This window comes from Strigops habroptila, chromosome 12 (genome assembly GCF_004027225.2).
Source record: "Strigops habroptila isolate Jane chromosome 12, bStrHab1.2.pri, whole genome shotgun sequence".
Taxonomy (NCBI): domain Eukaryota; kingdom Metazoa; phylum Chordata; class Aves; order Psittaciformes; family Psittacidae; genus Strigops; species Strigops habroptila.
This window is the reverse complement of record NC_044288.2, coordinates 19,099,617-19,125,018: the sequence shown is the minus strand read 5'-3', so window position 1 is coordinate 19,125,018 and position 25,402 is coordinate 19,099,617. Positions and strand designations below refer to the sequence as shown.

Here is a 25,402-nt window from a genome sequence, read left to right as displayed (position 1 = left end):
CTGTTGCTAGGCCTGCTAACATTTCTTGTGAACATTTTTCATCCTGCCTGGGTCAGTGGTGAGATTTGGGTATAAAACAGGTTGTGTGGTGATTGTTTTGGCCCCTGGGATTGCTAAGCAGAGTGCTGTGAAAGACTTGTTGGAATATTTCAGTTCAGTCTGCTGCAGTATCCACTGGACCATATGGTTGTTCCTCAGAGGACTGGGAACCACAGTGCCTGGTGGTTTCTTGGGCTCTTTGGTGTAAAACTTGGAATTTATGAGGGTCCTTGAGCTCCCAGGGCAACGCAGTGACTGATGCCCAGGCTTGAAGCTTTAGCCAGGCTGAGCTCTGATAGTGAACCACGCATCTCCAGGTTCTGTGGCAGCACAGCAGGGTCCCGCTGTAGCTTGTGTTGTGTGCTGCTGTGTAACAGGGACCTATCCCAAAGACACGAGATGTGGGTTACACGGGGAATGGGTGGAAGTGCATCCTCTGGTAAGCCCCAGCTCAGTGTCTGCACAGGACAGTTGTTTTCTGGCCCTGTGAGACCTTGGCAAACCTTGACATGTGGCCCAAAGGGAGCTGTGCTCCTACCAAACCTCGCGCTCAGACATGATCAAGCACTTCTGTCTACAGGTTTCTGGCAGCTTAAGGCAGGGCATCTTGTGTTGGGAATCATAAACCAAGGAAAAAGTCAATCTCTTCTGTTAACTCCGAGGATATTTATTGAGTATTCAGAATCTTCGTTACTGGGACAAGCTTTACATTCCATTTTCTCCGGCCGTTTTGCGTGCACTGCCCTTTCCGGTGCAGCTACCGGCGGCAGACCCGGGTCACCGCTCCGCCGGGTCTGCCCTGCCCTGGCGCAACCTGGTCCACACCGTCCGGTCCGGTGTCGCGGGGGGCAGCGCAGGTGTAACCGCCGCTAACGGCCGCTGGCGCTCGGGACGCGCAGGGTTCGGGGCGGGAGGACGCGTCCCTGCGCGGAGCAGCCGGCCGGTAATTAGCGCAATTAACCTCCGAGCCGCACCGGTGCCGGCAGCAGCGCCCTCCCCCGAGGTGTGCACCCCGCGGCAGCGCTCCCACCGGCCCGAAGCGCCGGGAGATGGTCCCAAGCGCCGCCGGGACCCGAGGGGGTGGTTGGGGAGGTGCCCCCGGGGGATCTGCGCGGCGCCCCGGACGTGGTGCATAAATCAAGGCGTTAAGCGATCGTTAGCGCTGATAGCGGGGCGCGGGGGCCGGGCGGGGGCTGGCGCGGCCGGTGCGGCGGGGAGGGCCGGCGGAAACGGCCGCGGGGCTTTGGGTGACTTGTGCGGTTTGTTCTCCCTCCCTGCAGAGCGGCCCCGTTTCTCTTCCAGACCTTTGTCTGGATGGAAAGAAAAGGATGGAGGAGCAGTGGTGGAAGGGGGAGCTGGCAGCGGACATCCATCACACACTGAGGACGAAGGTTGGGTCCCGCTTTGTTCCTTACTCCCCTTCTCGCCCCTCAGGGCCCGGAGCGGCCCCGGCTGGGCTCGGGGTCGGCAGCTCCCCTTCGGCGGGTCGCGGAGGAGCAGTTTCGCACTGAGCCCTTCCTTGTGTTCTGCTCGAGACCTGTTCAAAGCCAAACCCGTGAAAGCTGCTGCCTAAAAATACCCCTCTGCGACTTCCCTGTAGCTTTAACTTAGCGGAGGCGCTGCTGACTGGTTGCGTTAAACCCTAAGAGGATGCTGCTGCTGACTCGTCAAAAATCAGTGTGTTGTGGGACTGGAGAAAGAGCGTTGTTTCTTTTCTCATAAATGCTAAAGTTCGAGTTAAGAGGTGGGATCCTGCTCCTTGGTAGACTGCAGAGGAGCTGAAAAACCAGCTGTAGTGCTGTAGTGGGGCTTGTAGGGGCTTTTCTGGAAGTTAAATGTATCGTTTACACGTGGAGTAGAAAACCAGCCAAATGTACTGCAATAATATTGCAGAATAGCCCGGCGGCTGTTCGCTGAACCCGTACGGGGAGCAGGTACAGCCGAGCTGCTCGTTAGCTTCTCATGTTCCCTTCAGCAGGCTTCCAGCTTCGGAGAAGCTCTGAAGTGCAGTTTAGTGGGGTGACATGAGAGAGAGCCCTCGGCAAATATGGATTACCTGCACTTGACACAGCTTTTAAGTTGCTAAAGTTATGGCTAGCAAAGTTATGCTTTGGACATTCTGTCCTCTTTGTTCTCTTCACAGGCATTTAGCAATAAATTATGTCAGGTGAGTTAATTGTTGTTAGGTCTCTGCGAGGGGCTTGGTTAGTTCTCACCTCCTCCAGCTGAGGCAGGTCTTTCTCACCCTACACTGCAGGGAGGAATAACTGAGAATCGACTTGCAGGGTGTTAAAAGAAGGGTGGGGGGAAGCTTTGATTACTTATCTATTTCTGTGTGCCCATTACCTTTTAATCAACTCTTTCATTCTTCAGCCTGCTTTTGGATGCATCTGACTCCAAATTGCAAAAACCTGTTCTTTGTATATGGATACTAAGCTAGGCCAGCTGAAATGACAAGAATTGTTTGAAGTCAAAGAACCCTCAAAGAGGGAGCTTTGCGTTTTCTGCTCTGAGGAAGGTTTATAACTCTTTCTGCTTGGACAATTATAATCCTAATTCTGCCCACCTTGTAAGGATAACTCTGCTTTTTGAAGGAAGTACTACATGAGAATCCAGAGTGCAAGTATATCAAGCAAAAATAATCACAGCCCTTAAAACTCCTTTGGTTCATTCCTGTGATTTATCTTCTTTTGCCAAGGTTTGTTTTTTTGATGTCTGAAGTGTCAGAATTTACTGTAGGATGTTGTGGAACTCCTCAAAAGGATCCTTCAACAAAGTTTGGGAAGATAAGTAGTTTTGAGGTGCTGAAGTCAGTGTTGTAAGTGTGGACCAGTTTTAGGGACACCTGTGGCCACTGCATAGAACAGAATAGGCTTCAATAGAGGCATCCCCACTAGAGTATGAGTGTGTTAGTGCACTATTAGTGTACGAACATGTTGATAATGGAGTACAGAAGATTCAGGCAAAGGTATCCTCAAGCCTGAATGACCTTTCTGGTTTAAGACACTTGCTGAGGAGTCTTTCTGGAACAGTGTGTGTCTGGTGAGAATGAACAGAGGTAGTTTAAAATAATTTGTTTCAAATAACAAATATTTTCTGAAAACAACTGAAGGATCATTAAAAGCACTTTTTTCCCCAAAAATAGTTTAGGCACACAAATACAGGAGAAGTATGCCTACCATGGAACAGCCCAGGTTTTATGTTAACAACTGAAAAAAGTGTTATGCCATCCCTCAGATTCCCCCATTTGTATTTGGGAATTATTCTTAACCTCACTGAAAGTTGGTGTCCTTTGTGGCAGATGCTGTGTGCTATATCTGATGGGTATGTTCTGCATGAGAGCAGATACTGAATGTGTGTGCTATACCTGGCTTCTCCTTCAGAGAGGGCTGAAAGATGCTGCGAGGCTTTGTGACTTCCCAAAGGCTCTAGCTCAATGCAGAGGAAATTAATAGCCTCTGAATTGTCTGACTAGTAAAATATTTGTGCTGTGGTTATTGGGATGTAGTGTTCAGCTTAGCAGGGTTGTATTGTGTTAGTTACTGAGAGTGCTGACCTAGTGGAACAAAATGCTTATATTACAATAGTGCTACACGCATCCTTAGGCATTAAATGAAAGGTTAAATATTCCCTGGATTAGGCCAGAGTATTAAACCTGTTGCAAGACTGAGCTAAGAAGGAAAATAAAAATTGGAGCATACTCTGTGTGTTGGTAGTAGAAGTGTCTAACACCAAGCTGTGTGTATGTGTTGATATTTTCTGCTACTTCTACAATGGCCCTACATTATTGATAATGGAAAGGTACTGGTTGTGCTGGGCTGCTGACTTCCATGTCAAAAATCAGAGACTTCTCTGCATGGATGTGGGACTACTGTAACATCTGCCCAAACCTCGTCTGTCTGCTTTAGTAGCGCTGAATATTCCACAAGAGTGGAAAGCTGAGTGACAAGTCAGTGATGGGGTTTTTTGTTTGCTTATTGTTTAAAGTTGAGGAAATACTTTGCTTTAGAAGGCAGTCTGAGCGTCCCAGAAGTAAGTGATGTCTGTTTGCTATTCCTCCCCTATTTTTGTGCTTATGTTGGGCTGTTTCCTCCCAGGATATGTTCATTTCCTGCAATTAATGAGAATTGCTAATCTGCCTGCATTTCCCTTTTATTTATCTCTTGCATAGCTTCTCAGAGGAGGGCCAAATTTTACAGAACTTGTTGCTTGGGAATTTAAAAGGTTAATAATTGTAACTTGATCTCTTTAAAGGCAGTCCAAATTACTGTCTGCAATTACTTTCAGCCAGGTGAGGAGAGCTGATCCTGTTTCTGCTGAAAGCAAACAGTCCTTTGCCATTAAGTGGTAGAAACGTATGAGTGATTTCCTCTAGGTGAACGCTCCTCCACAGCTATCTCCCCCCTCCTCTTGATTTAAAGATCTTAATGAGGAAAGGCTGTTTACCACCATGATGTGTTTCATTCCATTTTGACATGCAACATTTCCCTTGTCTTTGTCCGGAGTGTCAGTTTGGACTGAAGTCTCTGAAATAGGAGTGTAATCCATACAGGGTTTGTTGTGAGGGGCCCTTTTCTTCATTACTCTTTAGTAATGTCAGCATAAATACATTTCTTGCAGTTTGAGACCATCCTGTTAGTAGCGCAGGATCCTGTTATTAACTTTGGTCAGTAAAAACTTTGGTAAAAACACTTCTTCCACTTCTCCCTGCATCCAGTGTATGTCCCTGTACTTTCTGTGCTGGTGCCAAAGCATCTGGTTTACTTAACGTGCAGATAGTGTGAAGGTCTTGATGTAACAAAGTACTGCGTTATCTTTCAGCCTCTAAGTCCACTCTTGTTCTTTTAAAAAATGGTCACCCCTTCAATGTTTAATTAAATGGTAAATTTGATATGGTCAGATCTGCCTGGCACGGCCTGAACTGCAGGTTGGTGCAGACTAGACAGTGACACTGAGCAGAGGGAAGGTGTTAGGGTGTTGTATAAGTGTTGCTTCTGGGTTTTCCTTTTAAAACAAGATCTAGACGAGAACCTGTGGACGTGCAAAAGGCTTTGTGCTCTTTTCCATTTCATTTAATAGGATAAAACATTAACGTTGCATTCTGATGCACCTTTCCAGTTTTAATCAGCTGTAGAAGAAAGTAGGTGTAAAAGGCATTGAGGTGTATTAATAGCAGGTTTTTTATCCAAGACTGCCACAAAAGCATAATCTGTTCACTTAACAGAAAACACAAAACCCCCTAGCTTTTGAAAATCAGCAACAATAGCATTACTGGTTGCTTGCTGTAATTTGCTTATGTTATAGATGGCAGCATGTGCATGAAGCTGAAAGGAACAGGTGTCCTAATAAAGTACATGGTTATTCATGATCTCTCTTCTTTTTTCCTTAAAGTTGGGATTTCAATTTTCACACTCCTTTCTCTGATCCTTCTCAGATTAGCTGCTTGTGAATACTTTGAAGTGTGTAAGAAGGACTTAATGAAATGCTTGATAAAATACCACAGTGGAACACGTGAAGTAATGGATTTTCAAGCACAATACTAGTTCAACTTTCCTGCAAATTTCAAATGCCTGGGACTGTTGGAAGGGTGCTGAAGGGTGGAGTGGATTCAAGCCCAAGAATTTCTTATGTACAGTTGAAATAGCGTCTTGGTTTGCCACAGGTTTTTTGTGTGACATCTCAGTAGTATTCCTGAAGCTTAAATGTCTATGCTAAGTTCAGATCTTGAGGAAAAGCTAAATGCATCAGCTGTACTCCACTATCAGACTGTTCACAAACACACTGACTCTTAATCTTTCTGACCAATTAATTAAACTGCAGTCAGCTAAGCATGGAAGCACTCACCAGCAAGTTTCCTATAAGTGATTTTGTTACTGGAAGGCACAGTGCTGCAGTCTGGATTGATTCTGCGGGGGGAGAGAGAGCAGCATGACATTAGTAGCAGAATTAAATTGGTCGCATGCTACCTACCTACTGTAAAAAAAGCATGCTGAGTGCTCTCAAATTTCAAGCTCCTGCATAAAAAAAGTAGTATAAATTTTTCTTTGTATGTCACCTTCTTGCCTGCATAAATAATGCATTAGAGGAGGTAGCTTTTAGTGGTTTCTTACTCGTGGTGCAATAATTGCATCTAAGAGGTCAGTTTGGCGCCTTTCTCCCACAGCTGGAAAGCTGTTTGCTTAGAACACAAAACAGGAAGGAGTTTGTCTCTTTCAAAGAACAACTGTTAATAGCCTGCTAGATAAGCTTTCTCTTTATTTTTCATCTACAGGCATTTCTTTTTCCTGTTCTAACGCCAACAACTTTGCAGTATCTGTTATTCTTGCTGTAGGAATTCTTAAGAATCTGGTGGAGGTCACGTACAGGCTGTTTTTCCAGAACATGCAACATACAGAGAGCTAAATGACTGCCGAAGTTACCATGGTTTTTCATTCTTTTCTGACTTAAAAACTTAGTAAAGGCACTTTTAAATTTGAGTACTGACACCACACAAATAGTGTCTTGGTTTTACATACTTTTCCCCTGGATTAATAAGAATCATGGAGAACTTGTTGAAACTTAAGTTACACTTCGTTGGGTGTCTTTTTCATCAGCTGGAACCTTTTTTTCAGGTTTTGGGTTAGGATCAGTGATGAATATTTGTGAGCTGTGGTAGGAGGGGCTGAATGCTGAATTCTGATTACCTATCCAGAAACAGAAGTAGATAATAAGATATAATAATGAGAGAAGTATGAAGTTCATAGTAGTAAATGAAGGCTATGGAGGGGAGTATTCCAACAGTTATTTCTAGATGAATAGGCTTTACTGTTACTGAGAAGCTTTGGTTTAGGTGCTTTGTTCTGGTCCAGAAAGGCTAAGGTAATTTACCTGGCTGTCCACAGAGGATGCAGCTCTCTGGAGACTGGCTGTGCAGCAGCTGGTACCCTGCAGCTGGGACAGGGAGGAGGGCAGTAAGGAGAACCCGGAGCTATTGCAGGAATCAGGAGATGCTGCATGTTTGACCTGTGGCACAGAACAGATCCCAACTGAAGTCCAAGTGCTCTGGTAGAAAACTACATGGTAGACAACCAGATTTAGTTAACACCTCCCTGAATTTCAGAACCTGAGGCGTGTTTGTTACAGCGTTTCATTTTCCTTGTCTAAAAGCCTGTGAGTCGTTCTAAAATACCTTGATGAATTACAGTTCTGTTCAGAGAACTGATCGCTATTAGTGTGCCTTATTACCATAGTGTCACATCGCTTGCTATCTTTCTACTGCTAGCTTTTTTCTCTGACTGCTTGTCAGTTCATTACTAGTTACCAGTGGGAGAACAGTTTTCCTGAAAAGAAATTGGACAGAAAAAAATGTACGCATGGAATTTCTTGCCATGTTGAACCACCAGACAACCTGATGTGGAACTCAGATGAATTTAAGTGCTGCGTAGACTGGCCTGTATCATGTGCTGCTTTAAGGAAGCTGGAGGAAGTGATCCTTAAGTTTTCTTCCTCTCCACTTCAGTTGCTGTTTGGCTGATTTAGATCTAATGGCCAGTGAAAGCGCTGCCTTCCTGTGGTTGCTTGGTTGCTCAAAAGCTTTAGTTTAAGTCTTGTTGTCTAGTGTCTCCTTTAGGGATGGATTCTGAAGTGCTTTTGCTCAGTCCAGTTACAAAGCCATCCAAACCAGACGAAATCATGTCTCCCAAGCTCAGGTAATGAATGGTGCGAGCTGAAGCAGTCAGGTTACTGGTGGTGAGCTGTCTCTCTGCAGAGAATGAATGGCTAATGTCTGGAGCCTGGCTGTCTTTCAGATGTGACTGCTGAGGAAGATTTGTCCACTAGAAGACCACTTAAAAATGTTTACACTGACTCCCTTCTTTTGGAAGGTCAGGTCTTGAAGCTGGTAGGAGGTGACAGCTTGAAATTTGTCTTCACCCTTAACACTGTTTCTCAGTCCAAGCCTTACTTTTCAGGTTTTGAGTTCAAGTGGTGATCCCTTTAAACGCTGTGGTCTGACTTTCTGGAGGCTTTTTGTGGAGAGACACTGATCAATATGTTGAGCAAAGCTTGTCAAGTAATTTCCAAGACACCTGTGAGTCTGTTATATACTGCTGCTTTTAGCATTTCAATGTGGCAATTGCTCAGTAGCCCAAAGCAAAGTTGTTGAAGTAGATGCAGATGAACAGGTCAAAGATAAGCAGAAACAGCATATGAAAAGGCAATTCCAGCAGACAGCAGGACTTCCAGTTTCTTCTCTTGCTTTCCTGGAGATAGTGGCAAAAAAAAAAGCAATGGAAACGATTTATTCTTGCTCTCCAAAAGTTCATTCTTTTTTTCCCCTAAGAGTTGTGTTTCCTGATTCTGCATCACTATCCCCAGAGCAGCAAAGGCATTTTTTAATTCAAAAGAATAATTATTTTCTTGATGAGTTTATGCTAAAGAATCCTGGGTAAGGGGGTTGATGGAAAGAGGTACATATCCACAGCCATGTTGATAACTGTAAGCCTCTTGCATTGTTAAACTATGTACTACCTGCTTTCCTTTAAAAGAAAATCCCACCTTTTAAGACAGCTCTGTCAGTGTAAAAGCAGCCCTATTGAACCACTGACTAGCTGCTTCATGCTATGTGGTGCAGGGCAAGGCTCTTGCCTATACACAGATAATTACCCTTGATGAATTAATACCTGGAAACTTGATCTTGTAAGAAACCACAGCACATGGTTCTGTTCCTCCAAACAGTAATCCTGAAGTTGAACCTTGTCTGTGCTGTCAAGTCTTGTTATACTGAAGCCCATGTGCACGTTGTTGGTGAAAATGAGAATGCCTTTCACTTGTGTCCTTTGCTAGTAACAGATTTTCAAAAACTAATAAATATAGTTAAAAAAGCAGATGTCTTACAGGGGAGTAAATGTCTGTTAAACCAGTAACAGAATAATCCTATTGGCTTAAATCCAGTGCTTTGACTGGTCTTTGAATTTTCTAGTGCAGTGGGCTGAGTATAGAGGTAGTTCTGGCTTCTGAGCACCTGAGGTTTGGATGCAGAACTCTGGATCTCTGCTTTCATTCTGAGCCTCTAATGCTCACTCACTGAACTGTAACATTTAGACGTGTCAGAATTTTTTACTACATGTATAACTGGAGTTACTGTTTATGTTTTATTGTGGTCTAAAAATGAAATACCACATTAAATATGTATGCTGACCTCAGAGTCTATAGCATAATTTTGCTGGGAGATTTAGTTGTTGAAACAGGAAAGACATCTCAAAAAATGAAACTTGAAGCTACCAGTCACCTAGAAGAACAAAATATGTCAGAGGTAGAATTGCCACTTGATCTTACGATAGCTTGGGCTTTGTATTGACATAGTTAAAAACAATGCAGCTATTTTAACTGATGTAAGCACTGAGCTTGAAACCATTTCTGCCAAAACATTCATGGGTATGTTATGAATTCCTGCTCTGAACCTGTGCATGTCAGTTGCACTGATGGATTGAAATCTCTGTACATAAGGCAATTGAAAAATCAAATTTATGGGGTTTTTCTGGGTATAAAACAATGGGGGGGAACATGTCCCATTGTCTCACTGCTTTATAAATTGTTACTGGTGGGCGATTTCTTTCTAATCCCCCAGTGCAGGCTGTCCCAGGTTTCAAAGGGCTGTTTGCCTGCCCACAGCATGTGTCTGTTCAGTCCGGAATGTGTTTTTCACTGACTTTCTTTAAAAAGGCCTGGGAAGCAATCATCCGGAACAGCACTCAGCTTGCTGTCTTTGTAAACTGCTTCTCGTTCAGGAGCCTCCCTGGTTTCCAGTTGTGTGCCCCTCTGAGTCTGATTGTGTAGCTATTTTTCCATGATAAGTTGAACCTCCTTGTGGAATGTCTCCTTCCAGGGGATGAAAGGAGCATGGGCAGCCACCGTGCCACATGTGCAAGGTGCTGCCTCTTACTTCTGTAAAGGGGATAGCCAGCGCACACTTCCTCCCAACACTTGATTAAAAAAAGACCTGATTTATGTAGCAGAATTAAATGCTATGTACAGCTTTGTATTCCACTATGAAACGCTTTTATCCTGCTGCACTGTACTACTTCTGATTTATTTTAAAATATAGGTAATACAAAAATAATGTATTACCTTGATAAATTACTGAGATACACACCTTGCTGAAAGGGTATTTTTCTAGTCCATGCCTATCAATATGATGTTCAGCCCATTTTAGTTCAAGTCTGGCCATGGTAACTGCATTAGTATATGACCGTGCCTAGAAGGAAAGTGTCAACCTCTAAGTGGCGTTAGCTTGTTGCAGGTATTCCCAAGCAACTTCACTCCCACCCTTCAGCTACCCTTTGCATAGTGGCTACAAATTTGTGTGTAAAAACCCTTAGAGGTGAAGATCTTGCATAGGTAGACATAAAATTAGTACATTATTTGTGAAATACAGTCTGTCAGTTCAATAATTAGTTCTTAAAATGCTGAAATAGGTTACTACAGAGAATACTGGAATTTGCTAGAAAATTCTAACTAGAAAAGTCTAATCATTCTCCCATTGTGATTACTTTTGTCGGGTTTTTTTGTGGCTACAGCCATGTACCATGTGAATTTCTTAAATATTAGATATATGTTATTTATTCTAAAGACTTACACTTTATTTTTTTACACCAGATGCAGTAACTTGGGCAGCTGAGGAAGGGGCAGTATCAGGGAAATATCTTGCCCTTCTTGCTTATGAAACTCTTAAAACTTTATGTAACAGTGCAATTTGGGTGAACAAAGTTAAAATGGAATCCTTTAAGATGGCCAAGAAGTTTGGTGTTCTGTAGAAAGCAACAGCAAGTTGTTCCTGGGTCAGACTACAGTGTTTGACCATGTGTTTAATGCTTGTGAGGAAAGTGTATGGATGACCAAAGTATTAGAAGTTAACTGACTGTCAAAACATGCAGTAATCCAGCCCTGATTTTTGTGTCAATCAGTGCTGTAGCTGCTAAGTATTTGCCATAGCAGGTGGTGGGTGTTGGTTTGGGATTCCAGACACTGAAATGGTTTTTGCTTCAGGACCTTTCTTTCCTTCCGATTTTTTTTTCCATAGGAACTTAAATTGCCTGTGTACAAGGCTTGTTCACCACAGATTGGCATGCGCCGATACTTCATTGATGTCTTGACTGTGCTCAGCAACCATTGCAACCTCTGTCCCACAGCCCGGCATCTCGCTATCTATCTGTTGGACCTCTTCATGGATCGCTATGATGTGACTGCCAAGCAACTGTACATCATTTCATTTGCCTGTCTTCTCCTAGCAAGTAAGTTGGCTGCTGTCTATTAAGGCTTTTTTTTCTGAGCAGATGGTTGTTTTCCTTATATATCATGTACTGTTTTCCCTGTGTTAACAGCTTTCACCTACTTAGGGTAAAGCCTAATGAAGTCCAAATCAAGGCATAAAGCAGTCTGTTAATAAACTTGGCTCAACTGCATAGCTTGCACTACACATCTATATTCTAGGGTTTAAAAAGAAGCAGTAAAGCTTTCAAGACTTTCATTATGTAAATAACTGAAGTAAAATGCAACTTTAGGCCACCTCTATGCAACTGTGAAGGAAAAGGAAGTTCACAAACTGCCCTATGATAATACTAGAGGGAAATGTTCTGCAACTTCTGCCTGTTGGGGGGGGGGGGGGAAAGGCAGTTTGCTTAAAAGAGCAAGCCTATGTCTAGTGAACTAAAGAGGGTGAGAATCTTTCTAAAATTAAGATCAGAGCAATGCAGTAGCATGTATACATCTTGATCTGGAATCAGTCATCCCTTACAGGAAGGGGGAAAGATCTACTACTGTAAAGGCAGCTTTCATACCGACATGTAGAAACAAAACATTGAAAGTTGAAGCAAAGCAGCTTTGCACAAAATTAACGCCTCATTAACTTGCATAGTAAGGTTTAAAATGCTAGGTAGGGCTCAGTTTGGTGACTTTTGGGAGCATAGTAAGCTCTGTTCTTACTCTCTGGGCCATCCTAATGTGCAATAAGGATATTCTGTTTTGGTATGTGTAGTTCAAAGTGATGCAAGTCAAGAAAAGCCACTGTGCAGTAAGCGGGAATTCCTGTGTTTAGTTTGTTACTTTCAAAATCATCGGAAATGGCAGAAGACTTGTACTATGATTTTTTTTTTTTTAATGTTTTGTAGTAAAAGATTCTAAGTCAGATGTATTGACTCAAAGTCACCTTAAAAAGTTCTAACTGCAGCAAAGAAGAATAAAACTAGTCCCTTGCCTGTTACTGCAAGTGCAGCAATTAGAACTTCCTGCAGAACATTACTGTAGGAAGTGGCATGGTTTTTCAGCAGAGGGTTGCAGCAAAAGTGTTCTTCAGGCTATGTTGCAAGGCACTTGTACTCCTGGAACAAAATACACCTTTACCATAGAGAGCAAAAAAACCCCAATAATAGTTGTGGTGTTTACATCATATCAAAATGACTGTTTAATACAGACTGAGTAATTGTTATAAACACGCTTTGAGAAACTCTGGGTTTTCTTCCTGATTGCTTCCTTAGAAAAGAGCAGGAGATTAAGGTTAGTGTGCAGACCACAAGTAAGATGAGGTGTAGTTAGAGGCAAGATTACTTATTCCCACCAATTACTGTAAGTGTAGGTTGTTTTGGGGGTAGGAGGGGCATAATAGAGAAGCTTTTAGACACAACTTTTGAAATAGAAGCAACAAACTTCTAAACTAAATGGAAGTTGAAGACTATTTTTAAGCTTAGTGAAATTGTTGTAAACTTGTTTTGCTTTGAAGCTTCTTGCTTCTAATTTAGATCTAAAGGATCTCAAAAACTCATCTCTTTTCCTTTACCTACAGACACTGTCATCACCTGTTTTTCATAGCATACAACAGCAGTGCTATCATGATGGAGAATGTAGCATTCTGCTAGATGTCCTTTAGTTAGCTGGGCTAATTTCTTATTTTTCCCATTTTGACTGGGTCAGCAGTTTCCCCAGCCAGGGACACTGGATGATGATAGTGCTTCCCACTTTGGTAATAATTGGGAGGGAGTGAGAAGATAATACAGTTCCAAACAAATTGCACTAGCATCCAAGTAATGTTCAGCCTGGAACTGCTGCAGTTGAGAGGAATGTGGGTGTGTGTTCCTCATATTATCCAGTTGCTCACTAGCCAGAAGATGTATGTTTCTTAGCAATGCATGCACACCATAAAATAGAAGAAGGCTTCTGGAAATTCCTTCCAGATAGTTTAGCTCCTCAGAACAACTACAAAAGCTTTGAAGTTTACTAATGTCATCAATGGTTGTTATTTCCTCTGAATCAGTTCTGAAAAAGAATGGTAAAAATTGTTCACAGTGAACTCAATGCTTTTGGGGGAGGGAAGGAAAAGTTGCTGGAAAAATTGATGTCACAGTTTCTTTAGGAATGTATTTAGAATAGCCCATCTCTTTCACTTGCACTAAGGGAAACTTTATGATCTAAATAAGAATCGTAAACTAAACATGTTTTTGTAAGACAGACCTGTCCAGGTGGATGTTTTGGCTAGGTACATGACTAGAGACAGAGGACCTTCTTTTGAGGTCCAGCTGTGGTAATACAAGACGTTGTAGGTTCCTGCTGCTGCAAGATCATTAATGAAGTCCAGTGGTTTTAATTGTTCAAAAGGGGAGATGCTGGCTTTTGGTGAGAAGTAATGCTGGGTAGCTGGGACTGGTGGTCTTCAGCCAAGCCAGCTGGATTGAGAGCAGGATAGTTACCAATGCACCTGCACAGAAGCCAGGATGCGGTCTGTGCACCAGGCTATGGACGGATGCTCCTAAAAGTGACTAAAAATGTTACTACTTTCCTTTTCCCCCGGAGTGCCCCAGTGCTTTTAGTAAGCTCTGATTTATTTTTTTTCCAGACAAAATCAGCTGTCTGATGCTGTCAGTAGGTGGATTGATCTAGTTTAACTAACACTTTGAAGGGAATTGAGGAACTTTCAGTTTGCCTCATCTGGCAGCTGAGAAGGCAGCTCCTTGTAGAGGAGCACTGTTGAGCAGCAGCAGATTGTACCAAAGTTCTAAACTGCATCTTCAGTGGGCAATTTATTACAGAAAATGATAGTGATATTAAGGTGCTCTAGCCCTAAGTGCTCTGTTAGAAAAAGGGATTGCGTAAAGATATTCCATCTGCTTTAGTGCTGCTTGACTCAAATTGCCTGATGAAAGCTGTGCAAACCAGCTGCCCCACAGTAGATGAGATGCACTGACACAATCCATTCAGATGGCCCAGCTGCAGGAGCAGTAAACTCTGGGGAGAAAGCAAGCACCTGGACAGTACGTCTTAAACCACTGCAACTGTTTCTTCTGCTATACAGGGGCTATACTGTTATGGTGTATCAGTATAGTTAAAGCAGTACAGCTTTTGCTTGTCGCTGTAAAATCCTAGCTGGGTCTTAAAAGCTGTTCCATTCTTCCCTGAAGAGCTAACCCCCTTCAGCAGCAGGTGCTTCAGTACCTGATAAAAGCAACATCTCAGCCATTCAGTGGCATTGAATGTTCCAGCAATTCTAGTTCTTATGGCCCCTCTTCCTCAAGAGGGTTCTGCTGCTATGGAGACACGAAAACAGTTCTTAAATGTGAGTTTTGATTTAAGCAAGGCTGGCTTATTGTTCAGCACATCCAGTGCTGCATTGCCTCACAAAGCACTTGGGTATTTCTTGTGGTTTTCCTGGCTTTATTTTGCCCAGCTCCTTAGTCTGCCAGTGGATTCTCAGCAGCTGAGTTAACTCAGGACAGTAAAAGCAATTAGAGCAAGAAAAGATGTCTGTGCTAAATGGGCTGAATTTAGGGCATGGGTAATCCTTTATTGCCTAATTCCTTATTGACTACCTGGAGCTGTTGTCAGACATCAAGCAGCTGTCCTGTTTGACTGTGTTTTCTGATCCATTATCTATTGTCCCATTTTCCTAAGCAGGTAACTGTTCTGACAAAGACAGCTGAGCTACTTCTTTTCAATAAAAGATGATAGTGGGTGTCAGTACAGGATATAGATTATTGTAAAATTTAGTAGTCTTAATTATTGTTTTTATTTCCCTGTTGATGTAACATGTACAGAATATTTTCTTTAGTAATTAAACTTTACTATAATAAGGCATTAAAAACTCAGGTGCCCTGAGCTAAGTGGTTCGCATGTATGCTAGGTATTGTACAGAAAGATGACAGACACTGCAGAAAAAAGAGATTAAGCAGGCTATCTCTAAAATAGCCTGTCTCTCTTGTCTTGCTTAGAGAACAGTTAGAAGCTGTGTTTGTATCTGGGGGCAGCCTGGGAGAGAGTCTCAGAAGTTTGTTGTACCACCTTCTGGAAGAATGTAGGAATAAAGAAAAGTAGGCCTTCAGCTGTGTAAGCAGCCAAAGGCCTTTTCTTCATGCTGGGCTAGATGAGCTTGACTGGTTTATCCTTCTTTTGGATTGATTTTAATTGCGTATGGGACAAAATGTACTTACAGTTTAGTGACTCTTAAATTGGCAGTCCTTTTTGTTCCTTGGTCTTCTCAAGGACTCTGAAAATGTAATAAAACAAATTGCCTGCATGTCCTGCTTTTGTTTTGCTGCACATGCAAAACCCCAGGAAGATCATCTACCCAACCACAAGCAATCAGTCTGAACTGCTGCTGCATAGGAAGATTTACATTGTGACTGCTCCATCCACTTGCCTGCTGCAGTGGATAAAGCAGTTCTTCAGGGTATATTTGATAGGAGTGATGCTTCTCTGAGACCTTTAGTTTTTCCTAGAGAAAAGCTGGCATGGATTGATAGGCTGTTCTGATAATGTGACAAATGTGCTAATGAAATGTACTCTTTATAGCTTCAGCCTTGTCCCCTTGACAACAGGACTTGCTCTGGCTTTCATTCATCAAAAGTGTGAATGTGTAAAATAAAAAGCACTCACTTTTTTTATTCTGGGGAGCATCTGATTGTAGAAATCGGAGTGGGACAGAACATGATCTAAAGTATCATTAATCATAGTAGTATTACGTATATTAAAAACATCCCATGCTGCCCCCATTTATTTAGATTTCTACAAAAAAGTTGCTCATAAATGTAAATTTATGTTACAGGTTCATCTTATTTATCCTATTGACCTCAGTAAGCTTCCTTATATAAAGATTTGCAGCATCCATACATTTCTTAAATTAAGAATTGCTTTAAAGGCTGATAATTGTTACCTCAAAACAAAACTTTTTGAGGGGCAATAGTGACAACTAGATGGTTTTATCAGTAACCAAAGCCCAGAACACAACAGCAAACTTTGAATTTGAGGCTGTCTACAGTGGCATTTCAAAAGCATGCAAATGACTCGTACACTATTCTCATAAACTTCAAACTACAGACTCCAGGTGATAATGTAGGTGAAACAGCTTTGTTTTTCTTCCCAAAGTGTGATGTTGATTAAACAAGTCAGTGTTATTTGTTTGGTCAGCACTAAACTTGCAACTGTCTTGTCTGAGCCTTTAATACTTTTGCAGCAATTGTGTTGGAGGTCCCAGGTCTCTCAGCATAAATACGCTGTGCAGTTTTGTAACCTCAGTTTTGTAACTGAAGGAACAAAAATAGGAATGATCTATTCTGATATCTTTAAATTAGGGAAACTGGGGAACTGGAAAAGGTCACACTGCATTTTAAAAAACATCTTAAACTTGCTCATGCCCAGCTTGCCTCTGACCTCTTTGGTCTGATGGCATGAACTAACTTTTGCTGTCTTCTCCAGATTTCAATTCAAAACAGGTAGGGAAGGGGCTTGGTAAACTTGGAAGGAAAGTGTTTAGATCAAGGTGGAAAGCTTAAAAATAAGAATTATCAAGTCAATAGCATTGCCCTTCCCAACACTGCTGTGCTGCTCTCCAGACTATAGTTTGACCTTTTGAAATTTCCAAAGTTGAGTGGGAAGAAAGGAGGAGCTAGAACCTACAGAAGCCAGAATGACAGATCCTGTCCTTAGTTCTCTGGGCATGCAGTGATTTCTCCTACTTCCACTAGCATATTAATTAAATTCCTGCAACAGGCTGACATCACTTGAGGGGGAGAACAAAGGGTTAACTTTTCACTCTAATTTAACTTTTCTGAGTTCAGATAACAAAGTGATTCATGAACACATGACCATGTATACAGACTCCTGAATTTGAAGGGCTTTTTCACCGACAGTATGCCCACGACCCTTCCATATTGTACTTCATATGATGGATGAATTTTGGTTTTCATTGTTATTGTTCTGCTCTTTGATGGTGGGGTGCTGCCATACTACACTTTTAATGCATTTCATATCCACTTTTGAATGTGTTAAAAAGACACAAGCTGTTAGAAGTACAGAAAATGGTCAGGGTTTTAATATACTGGAAACACTTTGGATGGAATTGATATCTTAAATGGATAGCAAGACCTTTAAAAATAATTTTCTAGTGCAGTACTCAATTGTTTTTAGATTTGACAAAACACTCTGAAGCCATATGACATGCCAATATCTTGTCACTTGGTCCGTGTTGGTAAAGGAGCACTCTTACAGAGGCAGCAGAAGGACAACAGAAACAAGAATCAGTTGTGCAATATATGCCCTCAAGAACAAAGAGGAAAAGTAACTACAGAGTACTCTTAAGTAGCTATGGGTTTGGATTTTGCAGCAGGGCTGCTCTTTAAGCTGCAGTGGAAACTTATTACTGGTGATTGATAGTTGCTAGCTCTTGAGCAAGGAGTGTCTGGTAGATAGGTCTTTTTCAACTTGGTAAAGCAACAGTGTGTATTTAGGATTTAATTGCTTTAAGTTTGTAGCAAAGTAACACTGTTGCTGTATTCCTGATAGCAGATTTGATTCCCCAGCCTAGACCTATTGGATGTTTTTTAAGAAAGGAGGATGCTTTTTAGGAAATAGAGCAAGATCCTGGTTTTCTGTACAAAATGACTGCACTTTGTAGCTACTGCTGAAAATTGAGCCATTCTAGAGACCACTGCTGTTTCAGTAGGCTGGTAAATACAGTTTAGAGGAAGGTGCAGTTTTGCTCATCTATCTTGACTCTGAAAATGTATGCTCTCTCTTAACCCTGTAGGAATTATTTATGTTAATCACTTGGTTACAGTGTACTTCTCCTAGCCATTCAGTGACCTTAGTTAATGAGGCCCCCAAGACAGGAAGGAACAAAGAGAAATTCTGAAGCAGCAAGGGCAAAGGTGGCCTTGCCCAGGGGTTTTTAATGTCTTCCTTTTTGTAGCATGTGCATTTAGCTTTTATACCCAAAGGAGCTTTTTTTCCCTCAATATTAGATCTTCCTTCGCTGTATTTTCCCCATGCTGATTGCTTTCTTCACACTTGACTGAATGCCCTTCAGCAGATTGCTTCCAGTTATTGTCAGAAAAAGTATCTAATCCTAATGAGTTTATAATCTTGGGTTTGGCATTGATACTATGCAAACAATTAAAAACAAACAAAACTGTAAAAAGGATAGTAGGAATACATTGACTAGTCTGTTGCCTTCTTTCCTACTTGCGTCACTGTACTTTCTCACCATTCTTTAAAAAGCACCTTTTATCATTAGACTTTCTGGGTTTGGGAGTGTTCTTCATTGGCTTTTGTACACTCAATCATAATGATAAATCTCACCTGAAAACCATCTCTTCTGGCAGGTAAATTTGAAGAAAAAGAAGATAAAGTTCCAAAGTTGGAGCTCTTAAATAACCTGGCATACATGTGCAACGTGAATGTGGTATTAAACAAGCAAGATTTGCTTACAATAGAAATACTGCTTTTGGAAAACTTCAGCTGGAACCTCTGTATGCCAACGCCAGCACACTACATTGACTACTACCTCTATGTGTCTATTGGAGAGAATGACCTTCACAATGGCTGGCCCATCACCTCGCCAACCAAAGTCAAAGACTTTCTTGAGAAATATGCCTATTATTTCCTTGATTTCTCAGTGCAAGGTAAGAGGTTTAGTTTTACGCTAGAATGATCTTCCATATGGCAAAAGGCATATCTGAAAGAGATAAAGGCTTTAAAACTTAGCATAATATGGATTGCATAAAGTTATCTGTGCAGAATGGTTTCTCTTTGCAGCTATTTCAGATGGCAAATGGGAGGTGACCCTTCTTTGTGCGTAAGTCTCTTCTCTCTTCAGAAGTCTCTAGGTGGGATCAATTTTTTCCTTCAGCTTAGAATAGTAATTGGTGAGGCTGTCAGAAATGGGGTCAAAGTTTCGGTCTGCCACAGATTGTGAACTACTGTCAGTTGCAGACATGATGCATTTCAATATATGAATCTTTTGAAATGATATTTTTTAGAGGGTCCTGTGCTGCAAGACACATTTAGAATGATGGAGCTTTTAATGATCTCCTTTGTAGCATCGCTTCCAATATCTGCCCATGTGAGAGGCAGTGAACTACAGCATCCTCACAGGCCAGGTTCAACACTAATGTGTGTAACCTGTAATTGCCAGTACCTAACTGTGGTTCTGCTGAGACCAGTCTACAAATTTCAGCACAGTCTATTTTGTGGCCTTTTCTGAAATGAAAAACTTAGTGAAGCCTTGATAATAATTAAGAACAAGTAGTACAGAGATCTTCAGGAAAGCTTCATCCAGTTTTGAGAGACATTTTCTGGTCATGAGTTAGTACTTTGAGATGAGTGGAACAAAGTTGTGGATGTAATTTTGTCCTGCTTTGCCATGTATACACATACTGGGCTCACTGCAGTGATGAGCAGGAGTGTAATTATTGCTTTTGTTTTTTCTTTTGTAGATCCCACTTTCCTCCATTTTCGTCCATCTCTGATTGCTGCGGCTTGTGTGTGTGCCTCGCGTATCTGTATGCAGGTTTCTCCTGCCTGGACAACACAGCTTGAATTGCTAACATGCTATTCCTTGGAACATCTTGCCCCGTGCATTGAGATGATGCTCATGTAAGACGAGAAAGAAACAAACCTGTTTGCGCTCTTAAGATGATGTTAATATGCTCTTTTATTTTCTTTTAATAATTGTTTGGCTAGAATTAAGATAGTATAGTATTACTATGGTAATTTCCATCTTCAGTTTGGAGAGAGGAATAAAATGTTAAAAATCAAGTCACTTTACTAAGTACTGTATTTTAACAATAATTGCAATGCAGAATGGAGTGAACAATTTAGTGTTCATGATGTTTTCGTCTACTGGTTGTCTGTGTGATTGGATGGAAGGTTTTAGAGATGGTTGATGAAAGCTTTTTTCCTTCTGTTTTCTCATTGTACCTGCAGTACGCTTGCTGCAGAGAGACACCAGTGTCTCTAAGAATACAGTAGGGAGGCATTTCAGAACTGTTCTTTGTCCTTTCTCCAGTAAAGGACATGACTGTGATGCATCAGTACTGGTCTGGTATGTGAGCACATACAGTCTTAATAGAAAATTTTAAAAGTTTAATAGAATGATTTAGGTTGGGAGTGATGGTGGACCTTCTGAATTCCTGCTAAAAGCAGAGCCAACTGAAGTTAAATCAGACAGCTTGGGATGTTGTCTAGTCAAATTTTGGCTGTTTCCAAGGACAGAGACTTCCTAACCTCCCAGGGCAACTTGTTGCAGCGCAGTATCATTCTCATGATAATCAAAAGTGCAAAAATGTTTCTTCCTAATATCTAACAGGAATTTGCATTGTTCCTTTACAGCTATGCACTTTCATATTCTGCAAATACTATTTCAAATGTCTTTGTGTTGTGGACCTAAGATTCCAAGACAACCAGTCCATCAGTAAAAACATACTTGTGATACAAAATGATCCATAGACCTGTTGTGTGTGAAGATTGCATAAGGGTAATTAGAAATTAATTGTGAAAGCAACTGAGGGTTACAGTATATACATAGGGCCAGAAAGCTGATAATGTAGCCTAACTGGTGAACACTTTGGGGTATATTTGCAGCCTCAGTGAACTTCTCTTTGATAAATCCTACTTATAATTTGTTTCAGATATTATGAGAATGACATCAATGAAGCCAGTAACATAAAAAAGCAAGTAACAACTCAACATCAAGAACAGGAAGCAGCGGGAAACCTGAGTTACCAAGCTACTACTCAAGTTCTCTTCCAGCAATCTAGTTACCACCCTTTAACCCAGCATTCAGCTACACTTTCCCAGTTCCAGTGGCCAGTGCAAGATTTGTGCTCTGCTTATCGTGAATCCTTACAGCAGGCCCACAGGCCCAGTGGTCTGCTTGCTGGGAGCACTGACAGCTCCCTGCACTCCTACACAGCTCTCCAGGCCAGCCTTCAGCCATCTGCCCAGGCTCTGCCCATCCAAACACCCTTTGCCGTGCAGGTGGCATTTGGAACAGAGCCCAGACACTGCATTTCCACAGTTTGTGGCAGTAGTTACTTCAGTGATCATCATTCATATGCAGCTGGGTGTTTTGACTGATAAATACCTACAGGATTAAAAGGTGGTATGAATAGACACTGAAGAAGAGACTCTGTGTGATAGAAGATGTGTATCTGAATTAAAACCACAGAGGAACAGCATCCTTATGACTTGCCCATTCAGCCAATATTGATATGGATCCACTGATGACTGGAACCTGGTGCCTTTCTGCCAAGGGTTGTAGCTTTGGCTTTTAATGAGAGAGAGAAAATGAAATCTGTTAATATACCTCACTCAATGTCACTTTGAGAGGCATCTGCGTAGGGACCCTGTGGAGATTACTTCCTTCTGATCTTCAGTTAGTGACTCATCAGAGTTGACTGAAAGCTTGTGTTGAAGAGTTATTTCAGGCTGGAGTATGTGTTGAATTTATGGCCAAGTAGCAATGTATCTAGAGGATGTTGTTGGAAAACATGGAGTACTCTTGTTCTCCCCCAGTGACGTGTTGTTTGAACAGTGGCAGCTTATACTACTGGAAGCTTTTACTAAAACATACTGAAATTGGCATCAGTTAAATGTGAACTTTGTTTATGCAGAAATCTATATGTAGAACACTTTTTCCATTTCCTTTGATCAGGAGTGATAGTTCAGGAGTAAGACCTTCGAATAAAAGGAAGAAAAGAAACACTGGCCAGAAGACTATCAAATGATTTTTGACTTAAAATTCTCTTGGAATCTAAATGTGGTGCTGCTGAACAGAACATCACTCTGCCTTCAAGTATTTTAGAAACAAACCCAAAACTTTAAATCATCTCTTAGATCTTTTCACATGCTGCTGCTTTTGAGACTGGAGATTATTGTTAGTCAAATTGTTCATGAGCTTTATCAGGGATTTAATGTTACTTGAAGAAATCCTCTTGGAAAACCTCTTAAAAGGTTCACTGCCTTCAGTTATTTTATCTTTTGGGCTCAATGACTTGTGGCAGTAGCTCAGGACAGAGGAACTGGTGCTAATGTGGCAAAGATAGGGAACTGGTTAACTTCAGTGTGAAATTTGAGTTTGACTGCAGTGCTGACTTGGTTTTCTCAATACCATCTTTGCATTCTCTTGGAAAATGTAACTGGTAAATTGAAGATCCTGTGGCTTCTTTGCAATGAGACGCACACCTACTGTCATGTATCCAGAGGTTTCTTTCACAACTAAACCAGGGCTCATAGTTCAAAAAACTGTATAAGCTCTTTTATGTTAACGTACATATTTACAAGAAATGGACTTCTGCAAATGTGAACCTTTAGTTTTGATATATGCAACCTACTGTAAATTTCTTTGAAGGCAGTACTCTTGGGTTGCCTTCTCTCTGAAGGTTCTCAGGACAGCAATACACGTAATGTGCAATATGCTTTTACTGACTTGGGGCATTTTTTTCAAGTTGTGTCTCACAGTGCTGTTTTAAATTATATTTTTAGAGAATTGTTTTTAATGGTGTTTTAGGGTGGAGGGGAAAAATGAGCCTGCGTGCTAATGCGTGTTTATGTACTATGTTCCAAGAACACAACTTCTGATATCAAGCTAATAATTTCTTCCATTCAGCAGGCTAGAGGATTCTTCCTATTTTTTTAAATGCAGACTGTAACTGAGAAGGCAGTACTCCTCAGAAATTAGTCTAGGAGTTTAGAGAACTTAGTTTGTCTTTTATTCTGTTGGCTTTGTATTTATATTAAACTTTATTTTCAGAAGACTTCAGTGTGTGTTTTTCTGTCAACAGTCGTAAAGAACAACATACGCATGGCAGTACTGTTGTGGGGAGGGTTTTATCAACCTTATAATTTGCATCATGTGCAGTGTTATACTTTGCACTGCCATTGTGCTTAATGGTGAAAATACTTGCCAAGTTCCCAATGAAAGTTTCCAATAAACAAGCACACAGCTGAAGTACCCTCTTCTTTTTGTGGTTTCTCCTTAGTTTTTAACAGCTAGCAAAAAGTATATGTCTTTACCTTCAAAATACTTGATGTGAGCACTCATAATGTTTTACAGAAGAGTGGTAGGACATGTGATGGAAAGGCTTTGCCAAAAAAGTAAATTGTGAAGGATTAGACAGATCAGGAATTTGATCACTGCACAAGAAAGGCAGAAAAACGGCAAAGACAAGGTGGAGACGTAAAAGAACAGATTGTTCCAGATCAGATGGCCAGTGTGTCTTGGGGGTGCCATCTTACCTGAGGAGATTGACAGGCTGAATAGGAGAATGCAGCTGTATGTTCAGTCTTTCTTCTGGTGGCTGTATCTTCTAAGCAGGAGTTGTCCATTGACGTCCAGGTTCCATTTGTGCTGTTGTATCATGGGTGGAGACGGGGCAGATTAAGTCCAACTGCAGCCTCTGAAAAGGGAAACGGATTTATTAGAATTTGAGTTGGCTTAATACTGCTTTGCCTGACAGTTCTCTCCAGAATGTCTTGAATGTTGGTGGTAATTCTGCACGTTTAATTTCTAGGTAAATACTTTTTCATGTCTCTGTTGGTTTTTTCTTTTGTGGAAACGCCTCCTCAGGAAGAGCAAATATAAAAGAGTTCACCCAACATAAGGCTGCTTTTCTGAGGACTTTTAACCACAGTTCTGTCTGGAGGGAGCTGCAGATGTGCATGCAAAGCTGAGTTAATTTTTAAACAAATGGATGCAACACTTCCCACCCTGTGCTCGTGCTGCTTGATGCTGTCAGTGCAGCATAGTCATAGATCAGAATTTTTACAAGTCGATTAACTTCTACAACTTCCCTGGCAGACTTGGAAGTAAAAAAGGCTGCTGCAGAAGCAAATGCAGCAAAATGTGGCTCAGAATACAAAACGGGCTATGGCACTAGTTACTCCCTTACACGGGAGGATGTTGCACAGGTAACTACAGCCAAATGAGACAGCAGATATCAAAAAACCCCAAATACATTAGTGAGTCCTGACAAGAGCTACAGGGATACAGGTAGAAGAAGTCTGCTAATGTTGATCAGGCAGCAAAGGTTAAAATGAACTTAAAAAATCTTGCAGCTGCAGCTTGCTGCTTTTTTAAACAGGAAACTACTACCCTCTCCCTATTTGTAAGAAAGCCACAACTTAGTGTTTGCAAAGTTGCCAAAGCCGCTGTTTGATCCTTTTTTTTTTAGCAAGTTTTACACGCTGTAGTGAACAATTTTAAAGTGTATATAATGCTCTTTGATCAGTATAATCAACTTGCCAGTAAAGTGTACAGGTGTTGCTGAGTAAAATTTAGCTTAGTGCTATTTTTTTACTGTGAAGTCTGGATACCTGCAAATGTGGGCCAAACAGTGGTGGTTTTTTGGTGACAACTGAGTTTCCCCCACCCCTCAAGCGGTTTGTTTTGCCCTCTCTGCTGCCATTTCAAGACAAGCCAGCTGAAAAGGTAGCAATGCTTTTTTCCCCCATGTGAAAGCATCCCTTAAGTGCTTTCTAGAGAGCCTAGATAAGAATCCCCATCCTTCTTTTCAAAGCATTGTTGTCTGTACAATGGGGAGTGAGTTGATCACATGCAGAATGTGAAAACAAAATGTGCCAGTTGTGTAAGCTACATGTAGTTGCATCTAGAACTGGAATTAGTGGTGGCTTGTTTCATTTTGTTTTCAAAGCAGGGAATCATCAGATATCAGCAACATCTGCTTTAGAGGAGGTTCTTGGAGGCATGAATGGTTCAGACAAAACAGCACTGTCCTTTAATTCTAGAATAAGCTTTAGTTTTTTTATAACACTTGCCCAGTGTCTACATCTGCCTAACTCTATGGGTTATTCTGTGTAACTCATTAAAAGTGCTGAATATGACTGGCATATTCTAAACCCAAGCGTTCTAAGATGTCATATTTGCAGAGGAATGTATTAGCTGCCTTCACCTCAAACGAGGAGTTAAGCCTGGAGAGGTCCCTCATTACTTCTCAATATCACCTCATATAACTGTGAAGAGGCTGAATTCCAACAACACCCTATTAAATCAGTAGATTTGTTTGTTTGTGCAAGTACCAAAAGAATGTCTCAAGATTGAACAGGA

The 25,402-nt window shown here is 41.4% G+C and overlaps 1 protein-coding gene across 1 annotated transcript; it reads left to right on the top strand.

Annotated features, from left to right (window-relative positions):
- Positions 1–1,269: 1,269 nt before the first annotated feature.
- CCNJL (cyclin J like) lies at positions 1,270–23,093 on the top strand. Its single transcript, XM_030504009.1, has 5 exons — positions 1,270–1,430; positions 11,099–11,309; positions 18,660–18,959; positions 19,773–19,932; positions 20,967–23,093. The coding sequence occupies exons 1-5, from the start codon at positions 1,368–1,370 to the stop codon at positions 21,412–21,414; spliced, it is 1,182 nt and encodes a 393-aa protein (XP_030359869.1). The 5' UTR covers positions 1,270–1,367; the 3' UTR covers positions 21,415–23,093.
- The last annotated feature ends 2,309 nt before the right edge of the window (positions 23,094–25,402 follow it).

Excerpts from the sequence above, each read along its gene's own strand:
- CCNJL (XM_030504009.1), top strand. The coding sequence starts at position 1,368 with ATGGAGGAGCAGTGGTGGAAGGGGGAGCTGGCAGCGGACATCCATCAC. Across the intron at positions 18,960-19,772 it reads CCTTGATTTCTCAGTGCAAG|ATCCCACTTTCCTCCATTTT; the intron begins GTAAGAGGTTTA and ends TTTCTTTTGTAG. Across the intron at positions 19,933-20,966 it reads TGCATTGAGATGATGCTCAT|ATATTATGAGAATGACATCA; the intron begins GTAAGACGAGAA and ends AATTTGTTTCAG.